The 19,979-nt window shown below is 41.5% G+C and overlaps 1 protein-coding gene across 3 annotated transcripts in view; it reads left to right on the forward strand.

Moving 5' to 3' along the window:
- Positions 1-19,979, forward strand: part of cyp33 (peptidylprolyl isomerase cyclophilin-33) — a 39,040-nt gene that overhangs the window by 16,978 nt on the left and 2,083 nt on the right. For 2 of the 3 annotated variants that reach the window (XM_070087865.1, XM_070087866.1), the window contains exon 6: positions 17,290-17,438. The exons of the other annotated variant lie outside the window; for it this stretch is intronic. In XM_070087865.1, the coding sequence (XP_069943966.1) occupies positions 17,290-17,438 (149 nt within the window). The remainder of the gene's footprint in view (positions 1-17,289; positions 17,439-19,979) is intronic. 3 annotated transcript variants of the gene reach the window in all.

Consider the following 19,979-nt stretch of genomic DNA (forward strand, 5'->3'; position numbering starts at 1 on the left):
ACGTGACTCACCAACACTCAGTAGAGTAGTTGAACATAAAGGGGGGGGGAAAGGGGGGGTATAACCATCAAACATCACGGCTAACTACACACCGGCACACCGGGCGGCAGGCAGGTTACTATAGCTCCAATTAAACTTATCATGGCCATGTTACATAAATTATAATTGTTAATAAGAATTAATCTTAATAATACAAGGACGTTCATTTCCAATTTAGCTATTAAAGGAAATGACCGCAATGTAATATTAAAGGAAGGTTAACCATAGGGGCATGACAATACCAAGAAACAATTATTCCCAGAGGGTTAGCCACCCAGGATAACCCAAAAAAAGTCAGTGTCATCGAAGACTGTCTTAACTTATTTCCATTGGAGTCCTTAATCTTGTCTCCCAGGATGCAACCCACACCAGTCGACTAACACCCAGGTGAACAGGAAAAAATGCCTGGAACTAGTGCTCATATTGGTGAATTTAAAGCCAGCAAAGGTTGTTTTGAGAGATTTAAGAATCGTAGTGGCATACACAGTGTGATAAGGCCTGTTCCACATTCGTCGCTCAACCTTTGGGACGAGCGGACGTGAGCTGAGCCTGCCCTCTGCTGTCAGCCGGTGACAACTTGGTTTTCTCAAAATGGCGCAGCCGGCAAGAAGAAGGGTAAACACTGTAGGCATTGAAGTGGTGCGTGGGGCTGTGCATGCCCACTCAGCTCAAGTTTTATTACCTGCCATCATCAGGGACACATACGGCATTGCCAACGAAGAGCTGTATGGTGTAGCCTTGAACGGGGCATATAGAATTTTTGTGAAATTTCTCAATGCAAGTGTATATGAGGACATAGTCGCCAGGTTCCAAGATCTTTGTGTACCAGTGAATCCTGCAGTGACGGTAAGGCTACATGATGTGTCCCGCCATTATACGTGGGTGAAGATAAAAAATGTACCCTTTGAGGCTAATGAGGCAGACCTACGTGCCGTCTTCGAGAAGTTTGGGACTGTTCATATGGCGACATTGGGGAAATGGAAGGAAGGATCATATTCTGGGATGCCTGAAGGAAGTTTTTCCTTAAAAATGACATTGAGGCATCCTATTCCTTCCTATATTTTCCTAGAAGACTTCAGGACTCAGGTAATGGTGACTTACGCAGGGCAACAACGTACCTGTCGATTATGTGGTGCATATGATCACATTGCTGCGCAGTGTGTTAAGCAACAGGGTACACAGGCGAAGGAGCAGCATAAGGAGGCATCAGAGGACCTTGGGACGTTGGATTTGGCACGACCTGAGTCGGTTTCCTTGAACAAGGCTTGGAGTGTGGAGGTCGAGGAGGCCTTGAGGGAGGAAGAGTGTGTAACTCTTCCGAGAGAGACATGCACTACCGGGCAGGCACCGGCGACCAAAGATGTGGTGTCACTGGGTGAGGACAGGGCCGTGGAGGCTACCATTGATTCAGTCCTCCACGACCTGTTAGGGACCCCAGGAGAGGTCACAGTTGAGGGGCTTGTGGGTGCCCTGGATGCTGCTGGGGTTCCAGGTGGTGAGAGGGGGGGAGGCATGTCAGAGACCCAGGTTGAGGCTGGGTTGCAAATTGGCACAGTGGTGGCGGAAGTGCACGGGGATGGCTTCCAGGTGGAGGCGGGAAGAAAGGCTCGAGTGTCGCGGAAGAGAGCGGCAGTGCCCTCGGACGTGGACGATGTGGATGTGCTCACTCCGGCACAGCGTTCGGGCAAAAAGGTTTGGGCTGAAGTGGTTGAGCATGGACCTGGGGGGTCCAGGGGCAAGGGGCATGTGAAAGCAGATCACAGAATGGTGATTGAAGATCAAGGGCGTATAAAGGGGAAGGGGGATAAAGGTGGTGCAATACGTAAAGGAAAACCTCCATTGACAAATTCAAGAGTCTCTCTATAAATGTTAATGGTCTGAAAAATTCTAGGAAGTGTGAATGGTTTCATGAGATGCTCATTAGGTATGGTGTAGATGTAGTGTTTGTGCAAGAGCACAACCACAAGCCGGGTTGTATGTTGATGATTGAGGGGTATACTGTATATGCGGCACACTCAACGAGATTGAAAGGAGGAGTGGCTATTTTGGTGAGGGAGGCTAGCCCGTTTACTGTACATCATTGTGAGGAGGGGGGTGAGGGGAGGGTTATAAGAGTGGATGGGACATGGGGAAGAGATAAGATGTCTTTTGTGTGTGTTTATGGTCCGGCGGAGGGGGACAGTCGAGTGAAGAATGAGTTTGTACGTGAAGTGTTGGTGTATCACTTAAGGTCGCTTCCAGCATTAGCTGTGGTGGGAGGGGACTGGAATTGCGTTATACGCCGCAAGGATGTGGAACCTAGGGGAGCAGGATATTGTTCTGGCGTTCTGAGGGACCTGTTAACAGGGGTGGGGTTGGTGGATGTAGAGGGGGGGGCGGCGTGGGAGGTGCAGCACACCTTTGTGAGGCAGGGGTATGCTGCACGGCTGGACAGGATATACGTGACAAGGAAAGCTGTGGTGCGGAGTGTAAGGGTTTTGGATGTCTTTTTTTCTGATCATAGAGGTGTTTTGGTGGATTTGGGATGGGAGGGTCGGCCGAACAGGTATAAGAGTTATTGGAAATTGAATGTTCGGTTGCTTCAAGATGTTGAGGGGAGGGTCCTATTTGCACAATGGTGGAAAGGCTTATGGGAAGGGATGGAAGTCAATGGGGATGTGTTGAGATGGTGGGATGTGACGGCGAAGACGAGGATTCGAGAGTTCTATGTCCGACAGGGAAGGCACGAGAATCAGTTGGCTTATGGGCTTATTAGGTATCTTGAGGGGCAGTTAAGGGAGTATTATGAGAGAGGAAGGGGGGGGATGGGAGCCCCTGTGGCTGACATACAAGGAGTGAAGGAATGCCTAATGGAAGTGCAAAATGAGAGGTTTGATGCGGCAAGGGTTTTAGGGGGGTTGGAGGAGGTCATGTGGGGTGATAGACCATCGGTGTGTGTCCTGCGAGGGCAGGGGCGCCGGCGCGTTGCAATGGAAATGGTGGGTTTGAGAGTTCTTGAGGACATCGAGGGGTATAGGGAGGGACAAGACTTGGTGACAACGGAGGGGATGGGAGGGTATGTTGATTCTTGGCTTAGTGCACATATGAGGAGTGTGGGTGTGAGAGAGGGGGCTTTAAGAGAGACAGGGGGATGGGTGCGGAGTGTGCTGGACAGGGACGACAGGGAACAGTTACAGGGGCCTATTGTGGAGGACGAGGTGTGGACGGCTTTAATGAGTATGAGCAGGGGTAAGGCACCGGGGATAGATGGGCTGCCTGCGGAGTTTTACATACAGCATTGGGGAGTATTAAAAGATTTTTTGGTGCAATTATTTAATATCATAAAAGAGAGGGGTGCGTTGGGACCTTTGCAGGCGACAGCACTAGTAGTTTTGGTGCCAAAGGGTGAAAGTCAGTGCACAGTGAGAGATTACCGGATGATATCACTCATGTGTGCAGACTACAAACTTTTTGCAAAAATTTTGGGAAATCGTATAAAAAAGGTCATTGGAAAGGTAATAGTGAGGGGTCAATATGGGATTCCGGGGAGATCAATGTATGAGGGGCATGGGGTTATTAGAAGGTTTATTGAGGGTCCACAAGAGGGGGAACGTGGGGTATTGGCGTTGGATTGGAGAACGGCATATGACAGTGTCGAGAGGGAGGCTCTGTGGAGAATCATGGAGTGGCAAGGGTTCGGGGAGGACATTGTGAATTGGGCACGTACTTTATATCGGGGAGCTGGGATGTGTGTACAGATAAATGGGAGGGTGGGGTTGCATGTATAAGACGCTAATTACTATCAAGGACTGTTGGGGGTTATGAGGGGTGATGGCAGACACAGTCACTAGGCATGCGGGGGGGGGTGAAGTGTCAGCGGTAGTGTCTTAAACCCACCACCGTGCACGATATTAATTATTACCATAGGGTATATGAGGGTAGGGTGGATTGTGTTCTATGGTGGATGTGAGCCATCAGGTTCAGACATTCCTTGTATTATAGTGTCAGCCGTTTAGCTGGCTGGATTGTGTTTATATATATATTGTCATTGAAGTTTTTAATGCTTTTACAAATGTGTATGTATAAGAGATTTGTCACTGTGTATCTAAGGTGAAAGTGGCACGTTTTCATGGGGGGGGGAGTGTAAGCTTTACTGGGTGGGTTGTATATGTATGTATGTGTGTGTATGTGTATATGTATGTATATGTGTATGTATGTATGTGTATACGTATGTATATGTATATGTATATATATATGTATATATATATGTATGTATATATGTATATATGTGTGTGTGTGTATATGTATATATATATATATGTATATGTATGTATGACCACCTTTTCATGTGAAGCACAGTACGTACAAGCGGTGTTCATGTGAAGCACAGTACGTACAAGCGGTGTTTGATTTGAGTGCAGCAGCCAGTTCTGTCATTATATATGTGCTTCTTCAGTACTGTGTAGTCACAGTTGATCATTGTTCACTGCCTCTATCTTGTTACATATTGATTATGTACCCATATATTTTGTACCTGAGTTTGAAATAAAATATAAAAAAAAAAAAAAAAAAATTATTCCCAGAGGGTTAGCCACCCAGGATAACCCAAAAAAAGTCAGTGTCATCGAAGACTGTCTTAACTTATTTCCATTGGAGTCCTTAATCTTGTCTCCCAGGATGCAACCCACACCAGTCGACTAACAGCCAGGTGAACAGGAAAAAATGCCTGGAACTAGTGCTCATATTGGTGAATTTAAAGCCAGCAAAGGTTGGTTTGAGAGATTTAAGAATCGTAGTGGCATACACAGTGTGATAAGGCCTGTTCTGGAAGAAAATGCCACACAGGACCTACAGTACTCAGGAGGAAAAGGCACTCCCAGGACACAGTGTCTCATCAGTCATTGCTGCATCTTCAATAAAGGTAAGTGTCATTTATTCTTCATTTAGTAGAATAGTACATGCACAATATATATTGTGCATGTACTACTCTACTACTGTGCATGTATCCTTCTCTTTGTGTGTAGGAAAATGTATATTTCATGTGGTAAAAATTTTTTTTTTCATACTTTTGGGTGTCTTGCACGGATTAATTTGATTTCCATTATTTCTTATGGGGAAAATTCATTCGCATAATGATAATTTCGCATAACAATGAGCTCTCAGGAACGGATTAATATCGTTATGCGGGGGTCCACTGTATGAGAGTGGTGTACGGGTGCTGGAACTTGCCAGGATGTAGGGCAAAAACACATCAACAATCACTTCTATCCGGGCAATGAAAGAGCAAATCAAGGAAGCTGATGTGGTGAAAGGGGTAAACCTGTTAACAAAAAAGAGATCACAAACCAATGAAGATATGGAGAAGTTTTAGTGAAAACCTAGGAAGTATGATAACTGATGCACGCATGACTAAAGATCACTTACTACTCTCAGGTGACTTCAATATAAATCTCCTGCAAGACCAGGACCCACACGTTACTGAATTCACAAACACTATGAGTAACTGCTTGTTGCTACCAACAGTAACAAAACCTACAAGAATTACAGAGACTAGCATTTCCCTACTAGACTACATCTGGACCAACACCATATTACCTTTAAAATCAGGCATAATCACAGATAATACCACAGACCACTACCCTACCTTCCTCATAACTAATCTAGGCAAATTACCCCAAGACACTACTAAAGTCACTTTCAGACTTCACAATGAGGCAGCCATTAATAACTTCACAACAGCAGTGACAAACATTGACTGGCACACTGAGCTAGAAATCTATACAGATATTGACGAATGTATTAATAATTTTCTAAAAAAGACCCAATACATCTATAACAAGCACTGCCCTAAAAAAAACTAAACTAAGAGACAGAACATTCCCTGGCTAACACCCAGCATCCTCAAATCCATAAATACAAAGCACCAATATGAAAAACAGTACAGAACGGGTCCCATAACCAGAGACCAAACAAAAAGTTACTCGTCAATCCTAACCAGCCTGATAAGAAGGGCTAAAAAATTGTACAGGTGTCCCTCAACATTCGCGAGGGTTAGGGGATCAAGAGCCTCGCGAATGTTGAAAAACCGTGAATGTTTGGTGCCCCAATATATTGTAGGGAAATATAATACAATACTGCTTAACTTGTTGAACCACGAACAATCATAAAATACATGAAAACGTCGTAAGTTGTACTAAATATATACATGTTATGCTTTAATAACATGTATGTTATTAAATACCACAGACTCCACCACTGCCTCCACCACTTCCTCAACCAATGCGAGTCCCTACTACCCTCCCTCCGACCCCCGCAACTGGCAGCCAGCCCTCCTACCACTCAGTGTGGTGAGTGTTTTGTTTGTTCATTATTTGCTATTAAACTACAGTATAAATAATGTAAACACATTCATAACTACATATTGGAATGGCTATTTGAACAGGTATTGGACGGTGACATCATGTGTTTACTCTTGAACACAGCAAAGAATCAAACATTTCTGCTACTGCTAATAATAACAATAGTAATAATAATAATAATAATAATAATAATAATAATAATACGATATAATTGAAGAAGGAAATTGTACAAAAATACGAGGGAGTGGTTGACACATCGTCAGTGTGGCTTTGTTTATGTTGGAGTGAACATTAGTCTCCCTGCTCTTCCAAACATTTCACAATAATTCAGCGGTTGAGGCAGTGATAGAGACAGTGATAGAGGCAGTGATAGAGGCAGTGGTATTTACTAACATATACGTATGTTATAAATAATAATAGTACATGGTAGTAGGTAGTAGGTAGTAGGTAGGTAGGTAGTAGGTTGGTAAACAGCAACCGCCCAGGGAGGTACTACCGTCCTGCCAAGTGAGTGTACAACGAAAGCCTGTAATTGTTTTACATGATGGTAGGATTGCTGGTGTCTTTTGTCTGTCTCATAAACATGCAAGATTTCAGGTATGTCTTGCTACTTCTACTTGCATTTAGGTCACACTACACATACATGTACAAGCATATATATACACACACACACCCCTCTGGGTTTTCTTCTATTTTCTTTCTAGTTCTTGTTTATTTCCTCTTACCTCCATGGGGAAGTGGAACAGAATTCTTCCTCCGTAAGCCATGCGTGTTGTAAGAGGTGACTAAAATGCCGGGAGCAAGGGGCTAGTAATCCCTTCTCCTGTATATATTACTAAATTTAAAAAGAGAAACTTTAGTTTTTTCTTTTGGGCCACCCCGCCTCGGTGGGATACGGCTGGCATGTTGAAAGAAGAAAGAAGTACATGTTAATATTAATAACATTTATAATAATAATAATAAATGTTATTCATAATGTACTATTATTATTATTTATAACATATATGTTAGTAAATATCACTGCCTCTATCACTGCCTCTATCGCTGCCTCTATCGCTGCCTCTACCACTGCCTCTATCACTGCCTCTACCACTGCCTCTATCACTGCCTCTATCACTGCCTCTATCACTGCCTCTATCACTGCCTCTACCACTGCCTCTACCACTTCCTCTACCACTGCCTCTATCACTGCCTCTATCACTGCCTCTACCACTGCCTCAACCACTGCCTCAACCACTCCAGTCACACTCAATCTACAAGCACCAAACAATGAATTATTGTGAAATGTTTGGAAGAGCAGGGAGACTAATGTTCACTCCAGCATAAACAAAGCCACACTGACGATGTGTCAACCACTCCCTCGTATTTTTGTACAATTTCCTTCTTCAATTATATCGTATTATTATTATTATTATTATTATTATTATTATTATTATTATTATTATTACTATTGTTATTATTAGCAGTAGCAGAAATGTTTGATTCTTTGCTGTGTTCAAGAGTAAACACATGATGTCACCGTCCAATACCTGTCCAAATAGCCATTCCAATATGCAGTCATGAATGTGTTTACATTATTTATACTGTAGTTTAATAGCAAATAATGAACAAACAAAACACTCACCACACTGAGTGGTGGGAGGGCTGGCTGCCAGTTGCGGGGGTCGGAGGGAGGGTAGTAGGGACTCGCAGGTGGCGGGAAACTTGAATATGATTTGGCGGCTGGGAATTTGGTGGCTGGGAATTTGGCGGTTGGGAATTCGCGAATGTGTGAAGCCCGCGAAAGGTGAAAACGTGAATGTTGAGGGAGACCTGTATTATGAGAACAGATTATCCAACTTAAAAGGTGATATAAAAAATACCTGGAAAACCCTATCAGAAATTCTAGGAACAAAAAAGATATCACAAAATAGCGCAATTGAACTAACAAAACCAGATGAACCCCAACTCCCACCAACTGAAACAGCAAACAGACTCGATGATTTCTTCTCCACCGTAGGAGAAAACTTTGCCAATAAAATCCCAAGCTCAAATACCCCACCCAATGACTACCTCACTGGCAACTACCCGAACACACTGTTCCTAGCTCCGACTAACCCAACAGAAATCTCCCTTATTATCAACACACTAAAAAACAAGACAGGAGATTTAAATACCTTACCACCCTTTATATACAAAAAAGCGTCGCAAGTGCTGTCACCAATTGTTGCAACACTTCAACAAATCCATTGAATCCTCTACCTTCCCTACAGTTATCAAAATAGCAAGGGTCACCCTAATCTATAAAGGAGGAGACCAAACAGACTTGAATAACTATAGGCCAATATCCAATGTACACCCTCTCTAAAATCTTCGAAAAATTAATTCATAAGTGAATCTATTCCTACCTCATCTCCCACAACATACTCAACCCCTGTCAGTTTGGGTTCAGGCCTAATAAAAATACGAATGATGCTATTATACACATGCTAAAACAAAAATACGCTGCACTGGAGAAAAAAGAAGTCCCACTGGGGATCTTCATTGATTTACGTAAAGCTTTTAATAGAGTTGACCATGACTTGCTCCACATAAAATTGTCGCACTATGGTATTAGAGGGCACTCCTTCAACTACCTAAAGTCATACCTCAGCAACAGAAGCCAATATGTGTACACAAATGGAGCAAACTCTTCCGCACAGCCAATTACAGTTGGTGTCCCACAGGGAAGTGTCCTTGGCCCTCTTCTCTTTCTCATTTACATAAATGACCTACCAAATGCATCGCAACTACTCAAATCCACACTATTTGCAGATGACACTACATACATCTTCTCTCACCTGAACCCAGTCATGCTAGCCAATACTGTGAATACTGAATTACAGAAAATATCTACCTGGATGAGGACTAACAAACTTACTCTCAACATTGACAAAACCTACTTCATTCAGTTTGGTAACAGAGCTACAGATGTCCCTCTTAACATAATGATAAACAGATCACCTATCACAGAGCTCACAGAGGGAAAATTCTTAGGAATCCACCTTGATAATAGACTCAAATTTCAAACACATATACAACAAATTTCCAAGAAAATTTCCAAGACCGTAGGCATACTATCGAAGATACAGTACTATGTTCCACAGTCAGCCCTCCTGGCCCTATATCACTCACTTATTTACCCCTATCTCACCTATGGAATTTGTGCATCTGGCTCAACAACAATAAACCATCTCAGACCATTAATTACCCAACAAAAGGCTGCAGTCAGAATGATGATAAATTCCCACTACAGGCAGCACACTCCACCAATATTCAAAAGCCCCTTGCTCCCGGCATTTTAGTCGCCTCTTACAACACCCTTAAACTTCCCCTACTCGCCATACGTTTTACACTCACTTGGCAGGAAAACATCCATACTTATTATTGTACCTACTATATACATAGAACACTTAACTCGGATATAAACCCTCCCCTCAAACGTCTCCTTACCAACCTCAGCAGAACACATGACCATAACACAAGGCACAGATCACTCTTTGATGTTCCTCGTGTCCATCTCACACTATGAAAAAATTCAATGCACATAAAAAGTCCAAAAATCTGGAATTCATTACCTGTGACTATAAAAGAAACACTGTCTGTTTATAAATTCAAGTCTCTACTTAAAAGTCACTTACCCACAACTAAATAAATACTGAATAATTGTATCTCATAAATGTTTAACCTGTGACCCAATCAAACTTTGTTATTTTTAATTACATTACCTAACAGAATACTCCATTCTACTGAATGCACAACAACACAGTAACTGACCATATGACCTGTCTTTGAAATACTCATTTGTGCTTAATTGTTATCTGTTTACAATAATGTTTACCACTGAATATATCATTGCTTAGTTAATCTTAAGTTAATCTTAAGCCTGCCCATAATGCTCTGCATACAAGGGGCTTTGGCATGTTACACTTAACCACTGTATTTTTTTTGTACTTCAATGTATCATGTTCAAATAAATAAATAAATAAAGTTGTTGTTGTTGTGGATCGGGGAAAAAACAGCTAACGGGAGAGAGTGTTTTTTTTCGAGACGATCATTTGTGAAAAGGCAAGGCAGTTGCATGCATATCTCATAAAGAAAATGCCTGGTACTAGTAATGAAGTTAGTGAATTTAAGGCCAGCAGAGGCTGGTTTGAGAGATTTAAGTAGCGTAGTGGCATACACAGTGTTGTAAGGCATGGTGAGGCTACAAGTTCTGACACACGTGCTTCTGAAAAATTTGTGCAGGAATTCAAGGGGTATGTAGAGGCTGAAGAATTCCAACCCCAACAAGTGTTCAGTTGTGACGAAACAGGCCTCTTTTGGAAGAAAATGCCAAAGAGGACCTACATTACGGAGGAGGAAAAGGCACTGCCAGGACACAACCCTATGAAAGACAGGCTAACTCTTTTGTTCTGTGCTAATGCTAGTGGTGGTTTCAAAGTGAAGCCTTTACTCATGTATCACTCTGAAAATCCCAGAGTGTTCAAGAAAAACAGTGTCGTCAAGAGTAAATTGTGTGTGATGTAGAAAGCTAATCATAAGGCATGGGTCATGAGGCAACTTTTCATTGACTGGATCCCTGAAGTATTTGGCCCGAGTGTGAAAAAATGCCTCCTGAAAAATAAATTGCCACTCAAGTGCCTCCTAGTAATGGACACTGCTCCTGCTCATCCTCCAAACTTGGTAGACCAATTGTCTAGGGATTTTAGTTTTATAACAGTGAAGTTCTTGCCTCCTAACACCACTTCTGTCATCCATCCCATAGACCAGCACGTCATTTATAACTTCAAAAAACTTTACACAAAAGCAGTTTCAAAAGTGCTTTGAAGTGACCTCAGACACTGAATTGACCCTAAGAGAGTTCTGGAGGAATCACTTCAGTATCCTCCATTGCATAAGCCTCATAGGTAAAGCTTGGCAGGGAGTGACTTACAGGACTTTGAACTCTTCTTGGAGACAATTGTGGCCAGGCAGTGTCCTTGAGAAGGATTTTGAAGGGTTTGAGGCTGCCCCTCTGCCTGTTGTGGAATCTATTGTGGCATTGAGGAAGTCCATGGGATTGGATGTGAGTGGTGAGGATGTAGAAGAGTTAGCGGAGGACCACAGGGAAGAGCTAACCACTGAAGAGCTGCAATACCTTCAACTGGAACAGCAACAGACCACAGCTGGGGAACTTGCTTCAGCAGAGGAGGAGGAGGAAGAAAGAGGGAAGGATGTGCCTTCTTCAGTGATTAAGGCCATGTGTGGAATGAGTTGCAAACTTTTATGGAGAAATATCACCTTAACCAAGCTGAAACAAGCCATATCTGCAACATGTTCACTGACAAAACCTTGTCCCATTTTAGGGAAATCTTAGAGATGCCAAAAACAAAGCACTCTGGACAGTTCTTTTGTGCAATAGGGGTCCAGTGACTCTCAAGCTGGTCCTAGTGGAATTAAAAGACAAAGAAGGGAAGTAACCCCAGAGAAGCATTTGTTACCTGAAGCCCTTAATGGACGGGAATTCCCCTTCCAAACAATAATCCCAACTCGCTCTCTCCTCCTCCCTATCTTCCGTAAGTCAGTAAGAGTCTTCAATAAAGGTATGCAGTAGTGATTTAATTGTTCATGTATTTATTTTATTTAGTTCTCATTGTTTTGTGTATGTAAAACTATACTTAACCCTTCAGGGTCCAAGGCCAAAATCTGAAGTGGTGCTCCAGTGTCCAAGAAATTTTGAAAAAAAAAAAATTATTATTTCTTACAGAATTAAAGAGCATATTTTTGTGAAGGTAATAAGACAAAAAAAAAATTTTCTGATCAGTACTTACCGAGATACAGTGCCAAGAAGTTTGTCCAAAATGATGTGGTGGCGGCAACAGCGATGAATTCCACATACGCTCATTACTTTATTTAGCGGTTTTTATAGTTTTTTCTTTTCTTTTCCAATGTTTTCTTTTCCTACTAACATTTGGGGCCTGAGAGACCAATACTGTATATAATGTATATATATAAACTCACTGTATTGAATACAATAACCGCACTAAAGTTATTATCATATTATTGTTTACCACTGTTGTTTATTACAATAAACATGCACAAATCTTGTATAATACTAATGTTCTATCATATATTTACATATTTACAATTACTGGACATGGTTTTAGAACTGCTGGAACTTGTGGAACTCCTTGAAACAAGGCACCATGCACAAAGGCACCTTACATTCCTCACACATAAACCGAGTGTCTTTGCGTCTTTGTTGCCGTTGTTTTGTTTGTGCACAGATGATGCATCTCTTCTGAGCAAATTTCTTCTCAGTTGAAGGAAGCTGTATTATGAAATGATCACCTTCCCTCCTCAAACGCTTGGGTATATCCTGAGTAATTCGAGGACCTTGTTGTATAGCAGATGTTCTTACCTGGTACTTCATTATGAGTTGTCTGACAACAGACAAACAAAATTCACCATACGGTGGTCTGTTGCCAGTCTTTATTTGGTACATATTATACGCATTGAGCATTGAAATGTCCATGAGATGGAAGAAAAGTTTCATGTACCACTTGTAACTCTTACGAACACAATCAACAAAACCAATCTGCATGTCACATTTGTCAACCAAGCGCATGTTTTGTGTATAATCAATCACTGTCACTGGTTTTTGAATACGTTCATTAGTCACTCGATCAACTTTGCCACTGTCTTGCATTTTATTACGGTGAATGGTTGTCAACAATGTGACATCTCGTTTGTCATGCCACCGTAATGCCATGATGTCATTGGCAGTAAACACCTGCACGTCATCACTACGAGCACCTGCGTTGAGCCTGGGCATATGTTTACGATTAGAACTCACTGTGCCACACACATCTGTCTTGTTCACTCGCATGAAATCACTAAGTAATGGGCTTGTGTACCAGTTATAGGTATATAATGTATGCCCCTTACCAAGATAAGGTGCCATCATGTTTCTCACTACGTCACCTGAGATACCCAATAACATCTTGGTATCTTTCAATGTTTTACTTCCTGTGTATACAACAATATCCAACACCAGTCCACTGTCACAGTCACAGAGTACAAACAGTTTTATACCAAAGTGTTTCCCCTTGCTCGGTATATACTGCTTGAATGACAGTCTACCTTTGAACAAAATCAAAGACTCGTTAATTACAAGATTCTTGAATGGATAAAAGTATATGCTGAACTTTTGTTTGAGATACATGAAAACATTTCTAATCTTGTATAACCTGTCACTTCTGTCAGGCCTGGTTTTGTCAGAGAAGTGCAACATACGTAACAGTAAGATAAACCTGTTCACTGGGATGATTTCACTGAAGACCGGGGTAGAAATTAGCCGATCTGTGGACCAGTATGCTTTTATATTATGCTTATAGACATGAGGCATAAGCATTATTGTTGCAAAAAGCAAATACATTTCTGCAACAGTCGTCTCTTTCCACCTGTGTAGTCTTGACTGTGGTGATATGATCGTATTTGCCATGGTGTACTCAAAATACTTATTATTTTCCCTGACAATAGTTTCCATCAATGGCTGGTCAAAGAATAATTCAAAGAATTCCAGTTCATTGGTTGTGGTTCCAAGGGGACAAGTAGGTAGAATTCCACTTTGAGAGTCATCAAAGTGGTGGGGCTTGGGAACAAAATTGGGATTTTGCTGCCAATCCCAGATACGGTTTGCTGGTGGATACTGGACATCATAGGCTGGTTGTGCGGGTGGTTGTGGTTGTGGTGGGCTGGTGGCTGACGCTCTGCTTTGTCCTTGAACTGACGAGTCAGCAGTGTGGGTCCCAGCCTGGGCTGGTGAGTCACGCATGGCGGTGCCACTACCATCACCACTACCACCATCTACTGATGCCTGTGGTCTATCCATGCCAAGTGTAGCCACATCATCCTCACTATCACTATCTAAACCTGGTGTAGGGCCACGGGATGTACTCCGTCCCCTGGGCACAGCATAGGGTACACTACTCGAGCACATGCGGCGACGAACATACCGACGCTTCACTGGTGAATATGATTCCTCACTATCACTACTCGAATGATCGTCAAGCGCAATAAAATCACAATCCACGTCACTATCATCATCATTACTGAAGTCAGAGGCCTGGCCACATGAAAATATTAGTTTTCTCTTGCGTTAAGGCACAACCGACAGTGAGTCACAAGTGCCCACACCAGAGGTAGAAGGTTGAGGATCGTCAGGGTTTTCTGCACTATTATCGATATCCTGGTCGTTCCTTTCTGTCACTAACTGATCAAAGCCATAGAATTCATCTTCATTTCCACTTCCATCAGTGTCAGAACTATCAGATAGGAAGAGTCCCAATTTTCCAGGGAGTGAGAGCTGACTTGCGACGAGGCATGGTGAATAAGGGTAACTGAGCTGGCGTTCCCACAATGCTATGCGGGCTCCTAGATTTTTTGTTTATGGCGCACACCCACCACGCAGACCCGTTCTCTCACATGTAGGCCTATGAGTGCTTTCGCGCTAAATTTGACGGCGCTAGAATTTTGGCGTAGATCTACGGTTTGGACACTCAACGTGAAGCCGTAGATCTACGGGACAAACCCTGACAGGGTTAATCTTTAAAAATTTTTTTTTTTTTTTTTATTGGGTGTCTGGAACGGATTTTTTTTTTTTAACAAGTCGGCCATCTCCCACTGAAGCAGGATGACCCAAAAAGAAAGAAAATCCCCAAAAAGAAAATACTTTCATCATCATTCAACACGTTCACCTCACTCACACATAATCACTGTTTTTGCAGAGGTGCTCAGAATACAACAGTTTAGAAGCATATACACGTATAAAGATACACAACATATCCCTCCAAACTGCCAATATCCCAAACCCCTCCTTTAAAGTGCAGGCATTGTACTTCCCATTTCCAGGACTCAAGTCCGGCTGTATAAAAATAACTGGTTTCCGAATCCCTTCACTAAATATTACCCTCCTCACATTCCAACAGCTCATCAGGTCCCAAATACCATTTGTCTCCATTCACTCCTGTCTAACACGCTCATGCACGCTTGCTGGAAGTCCAAGCCCCTCACCCACAAAACCTCCTTTACCCCCCTCCCTCCAACCTTTTTGGGGACGACCCCTACCCCACCATCCTTCCCCTACAGATTTATACGCTCTCCATGTCATTCTACTTTGATCCATTCTCTCTAAATGACCAAACCATCTCAACAACCCCTCTTCAGCCCTCTGACTAATAGTTTTATTAACTCCACACCTTCTCCTAATTTCCACACTCCGAATTTTCTACATAATATTTACACCACACATTGCCCTTAGACAGGACATCTCCACTGCCTCCAAACATCTCCTTGCTGCAGCATTTACAACCCAAGCTTCACACCCATATAAGAGTGTTGGTACCACTATACTTTCATACATTACCTTCTTTGCCTCCATTGATAATGTTTTTTGTCTCCACATATACCTCAATGCACCACTCACCTTTTTTCCTTCATCAATTCTATGATTAACCTCATCCTTCATAAATCCATACGCTGACACGTCAACTCTCAAATATCTAAAAACATTCACTTCTTCCATACTCCAACCTTCTGGAATGGATTACAGCTGAAAAATGAGGCTCCACTGTACATGTTAGTGTAAACTTGTTATCTGGCATTTAGATTCATTTATAAGTGGAAAAATGTCATTCTGCTTTCTGGCAATGTTCGTTTTCCAATGTCAGCCTGGAGCCTAACCTGCCTTATAAGTGGGGCCCTAATGTATAAAGTTTGCTACTATCCGTGGTTTTGGGTATCCATGGTAAGTTTTGAAATGTCTTCCCTGCAGATACTGGGGGTCCTACTGTATATCCCTAAGGGTTGTGTTATAACTAACTGCTGCCCTTTGCTATATTTTCACTCATCCATCTAATGTTTACCCCAAGAAGAAAAAAAAAATCATAATCTCACATTAGTAGCAGATGCAGTTATTATTATAATCATTGAGAAACACTAAACCTGTAGAGGTCATTCAATACTTAGGCAGCTGGAAGTAATCAGGTTTGATCTAAGGAAGGTGAGGGTACCTCCACTTCCTTGGATCAAGTGGCCTTCACCATCATCAAACACCCCTTTACCTCAAGGAGAAGAGAAGTTACAAAAGCCAACTTAAACTAAATAACTAAACATGATATCTTTCATGTACACTTCACTTTCTCAGGTTTCATAAAAATGTTTGTGATTGTTATTATATTTATGGGAAGTGCTAAACCTGCAGGGGTCATACATTGCCTGAAGAATGTTTTGCTGAGCTTTAAAGTGCCTGTAAAGTTATATTTTGGCTGAAATATCTGGAAATGTGCAGTTCTCAGGGAACTGGTCAAGTTCGGTGGGGAAACAAGGTATCACTGATTTTTTATTGACTTTATGCTATAAATTACATGTATGTTACTTTTAAATTTTCAAACTTTGTGCATGTCGAATATTAACTTTTTAAAATACACATTACCTATCATTATTTCTGTAGTAACACAAAAAGCTCTAAAGGTATAGGTCATTCATTGCTTTTTTTTAAATAACTTTCCAGATTAAATAATAATTTTATGTGATGTAACTTCAATGATTAGAAATGCTCTGAACCTGTAAGGTCATACAGTGCCTGAGAAATGGGAGATAGTTATGATTGATCCAAGCAAAGGGAGAGTAGCTCCAGTTCTTTGGATCATTAGCCTTTCATCAAGGCTCATGACTGATGTAGAAGTCATGAATGAAATACCTTGGAGGAATATTACATGGTTTTGCTGTAGACAATAACATGATAAGGTTGGTAAGAGTAATGTGAAGGCTTTACCTTTTATCTGAAAATATGACCTAAATCTGTCAAGAATACAAAGCTATGCAGCATATATATTCTCTTTGTCTTCAGGTCCAGGAATACTTTCTATGGCAAATTCAGGTGCTAACAGTAATGGCTCTCAGTTCTTCCTCACTACTGAGCGCACAGAATGGCTAGACAATAAGCATGTTGTATTTGGACAAGTTGTCACTGGCTTAGATGTAATAAGAAAAATGGAGGTAAGATTGCTTTACATTTCTGTATAGAGCTTAGCAATATTGCAATGACTTTTATTGTACAGCAATACTTTTTAAGAAATGGACATTTTGCAGTATCATAACTGATGAGTGATGCCACCATGGTTGTTTAACTTTTATAGATTGGGTTGTGAGAGCAAGGGGCTGGAAACTCCTTCTCCTGTATAAATTACTAAATTTAAAAAGAAAAACTTGTTTTTTTTCTTTTTAGGTTACCCTACATTGGTGGGATATATCCAGTTCGTTAAAGAAAAAGTGAATGCATGATTGTTGGGAGGTGCAGGGTGCAAGATGTTGGAGCTGATGGAAAATGGGAGCTCTCACAGTTACTTTTTGCTTACAATTGTTTTAGGGAATTCTGAAGACATGTTGCAAAAGTTGGTAGATGAATTTAAAAAGAGTATGTAAAAGAAGGGAATTAAAAGTGAACATAGAAAGAGCAAAGTGATAAGGGCAACCAAAAAATGTCAAAGCAGTGATACTGAACATCAGATATGAGAGAGTATGGTGGCAGTTAATGCATTTAGATATCTGGGAGTGGACATGTCAGCAGATAAATATGAAAGATGAGATGAACCATAGAATAGATGATTGGAAAAAGGTGGCTAGCGTGTTGAGGCATCTGTGGAGGCAAAAAAGGGGAACCATTGTGGTACCAACACTTTTATATAAGAACATAAGAAAGATGGAACACTGCAACAGGCCTACAGACCCATGCAGAGCAGGTCCCTTCCCTCCCCCCAGATTAGCAAACTGACCAACCCAGTCTGGTCACCTCCACTCAAGGAAGGAGCACGGCACCAGACCCAGCAGCACAAGCTAGTCAGGTCCAACTCACACCCACCCACACCCACTCATGTATTTATCTAACCTGTTTTTAAAACTACACAACGTTTTAGCCTCAATAACTGTACTCGGGAGTTTGTTCCACTCATCCACAACTCTATTACCAAACCAGTGCTTTCCTATATCCTTCCTGAATCTGAATTTTTCCAACTTGAAACCATTGCAGCGAGTCTTGTCTTGGCTGGAAATTTTCAGCACGTTATTTACATCCCCTTTATTTATCCGTTTTCCATTTATACACCTCGATCATATCCCCCCTAATTCTACGCCTTTCGAGAGAGTGCAGATTTCTGATACATGGGATCCCATGTATCTTTCTGATACATGGGATCATTTTTGTCATCCTCCTCTGTACGTTTTCCAGAGCACTTATATCCATTCTGAAATTAAGACACATGTGCAACATCTGGGTATCTTTATTGTAGACGTTTCGCCATCCAGTGGCTTTATCAATACAAATTCCAGGACGTAACTTGAAGACAGTAGGACTATATACAGAAGATGGAGTAATCACTCCCTCAACCTAGGAGTAGGTGCGAAGAGCACCGTAGTCATGGAGATTCTGAGAATCTCCACGACTATGGTGCTCTTCACACCTACTCCTAGTTTGAGGGACTGATTACCTCATCTTCTGTATATAGTCCTACTGTCTTCAAGTTATGTCCTGGAATTTGTATTGATAAAAGCCACTGGATGGCGAAACGTTTACAATTCTCGTCCGCCGTACCGAACGTGTCCACGTGCTCGCACCCACACAAAGCAGCCCACGCACACATTCTGGCTTTGTTTCTTGTCAAGTGAACATTACCCTGTGCATTCATACAAAACATTTTGTAATAATCGATTTTTTTTGTGCTTGTTTATTGAGTGTAAATGCTAAATAAGCCACCATGGGGCCAAAGAAAGTTCCAAGTGCCAGCCCTTTGATAAAGAAGGTGAGAAACATGATAAAATTCTAGAAAGAACTTGAAGAAAAGTACGAAAGTTGCGTACATGTGGTCGATCTCACCAGGATGTACGGGAAGTCCTCATCAATGGTCAGTTCCATTCTGGCGAAGAAAAAGAAATCTGATGTTGCGAAAGGGGTAAGTGTGCTAATGAAACAGAGAACGCAAACAATTGAAGATATTGAGAAGTTGTTGTTGGTGTGGATCAATGAAAAACTGTGGGAGATAGTGTTGTGGAGGCGATAATTTGCGAAAAGTCAAGGCAGTTGCATGTGGATCTCATAAAGAATATGCCTGGAACGAGTGCTGCTGTTAGTGAATTAAAGGCCAGCAGAGGCAGGTTAAACAACTTCAAGAAGCAATCTGGCATACACAATGTATTAAGGTATGGTGAGGCTACAAGTTTGGACAAACATGTCTTCAGTAAAACTGATTTAAATGTTCATTTATCCATTAAAATTAGTGCTTTATATTTATTTCTCATTGTTTTTCATATGTAAAACTATGGTTATTCTCTATAAAATATTTTTTGTTAATATTTTTGGGTGTCTGGAACAATTAATTTTATTTACATTATTTCTCATGGGAAATATTGCTGTAGTTTTCAAAGAATTTGGCTTTCGTCAGACTCTCTGGAACAAATTAAAAATGAAAACCTAGGTTACACTGCACATATAACGGCTATGAAAACTGCACACAGTTCAGCTGTGAAAATGCTAGCCAAGTCTAA

The sequence above is a fragment of the Cherax quadricarinatus genome, chromosome 23, assembly GCF_038502225.1.
Source record: "Cherax quadricarinatus isolate ZL_2023a chromosome 23, ASM3850222v1, whole genome shotgun sequence".
NCBI lineage: Eukaryota > Metazoa > Arthropoda > Malacostraca > Decapoda > Parastacidae > Cherax > Cherax quadricarinatus.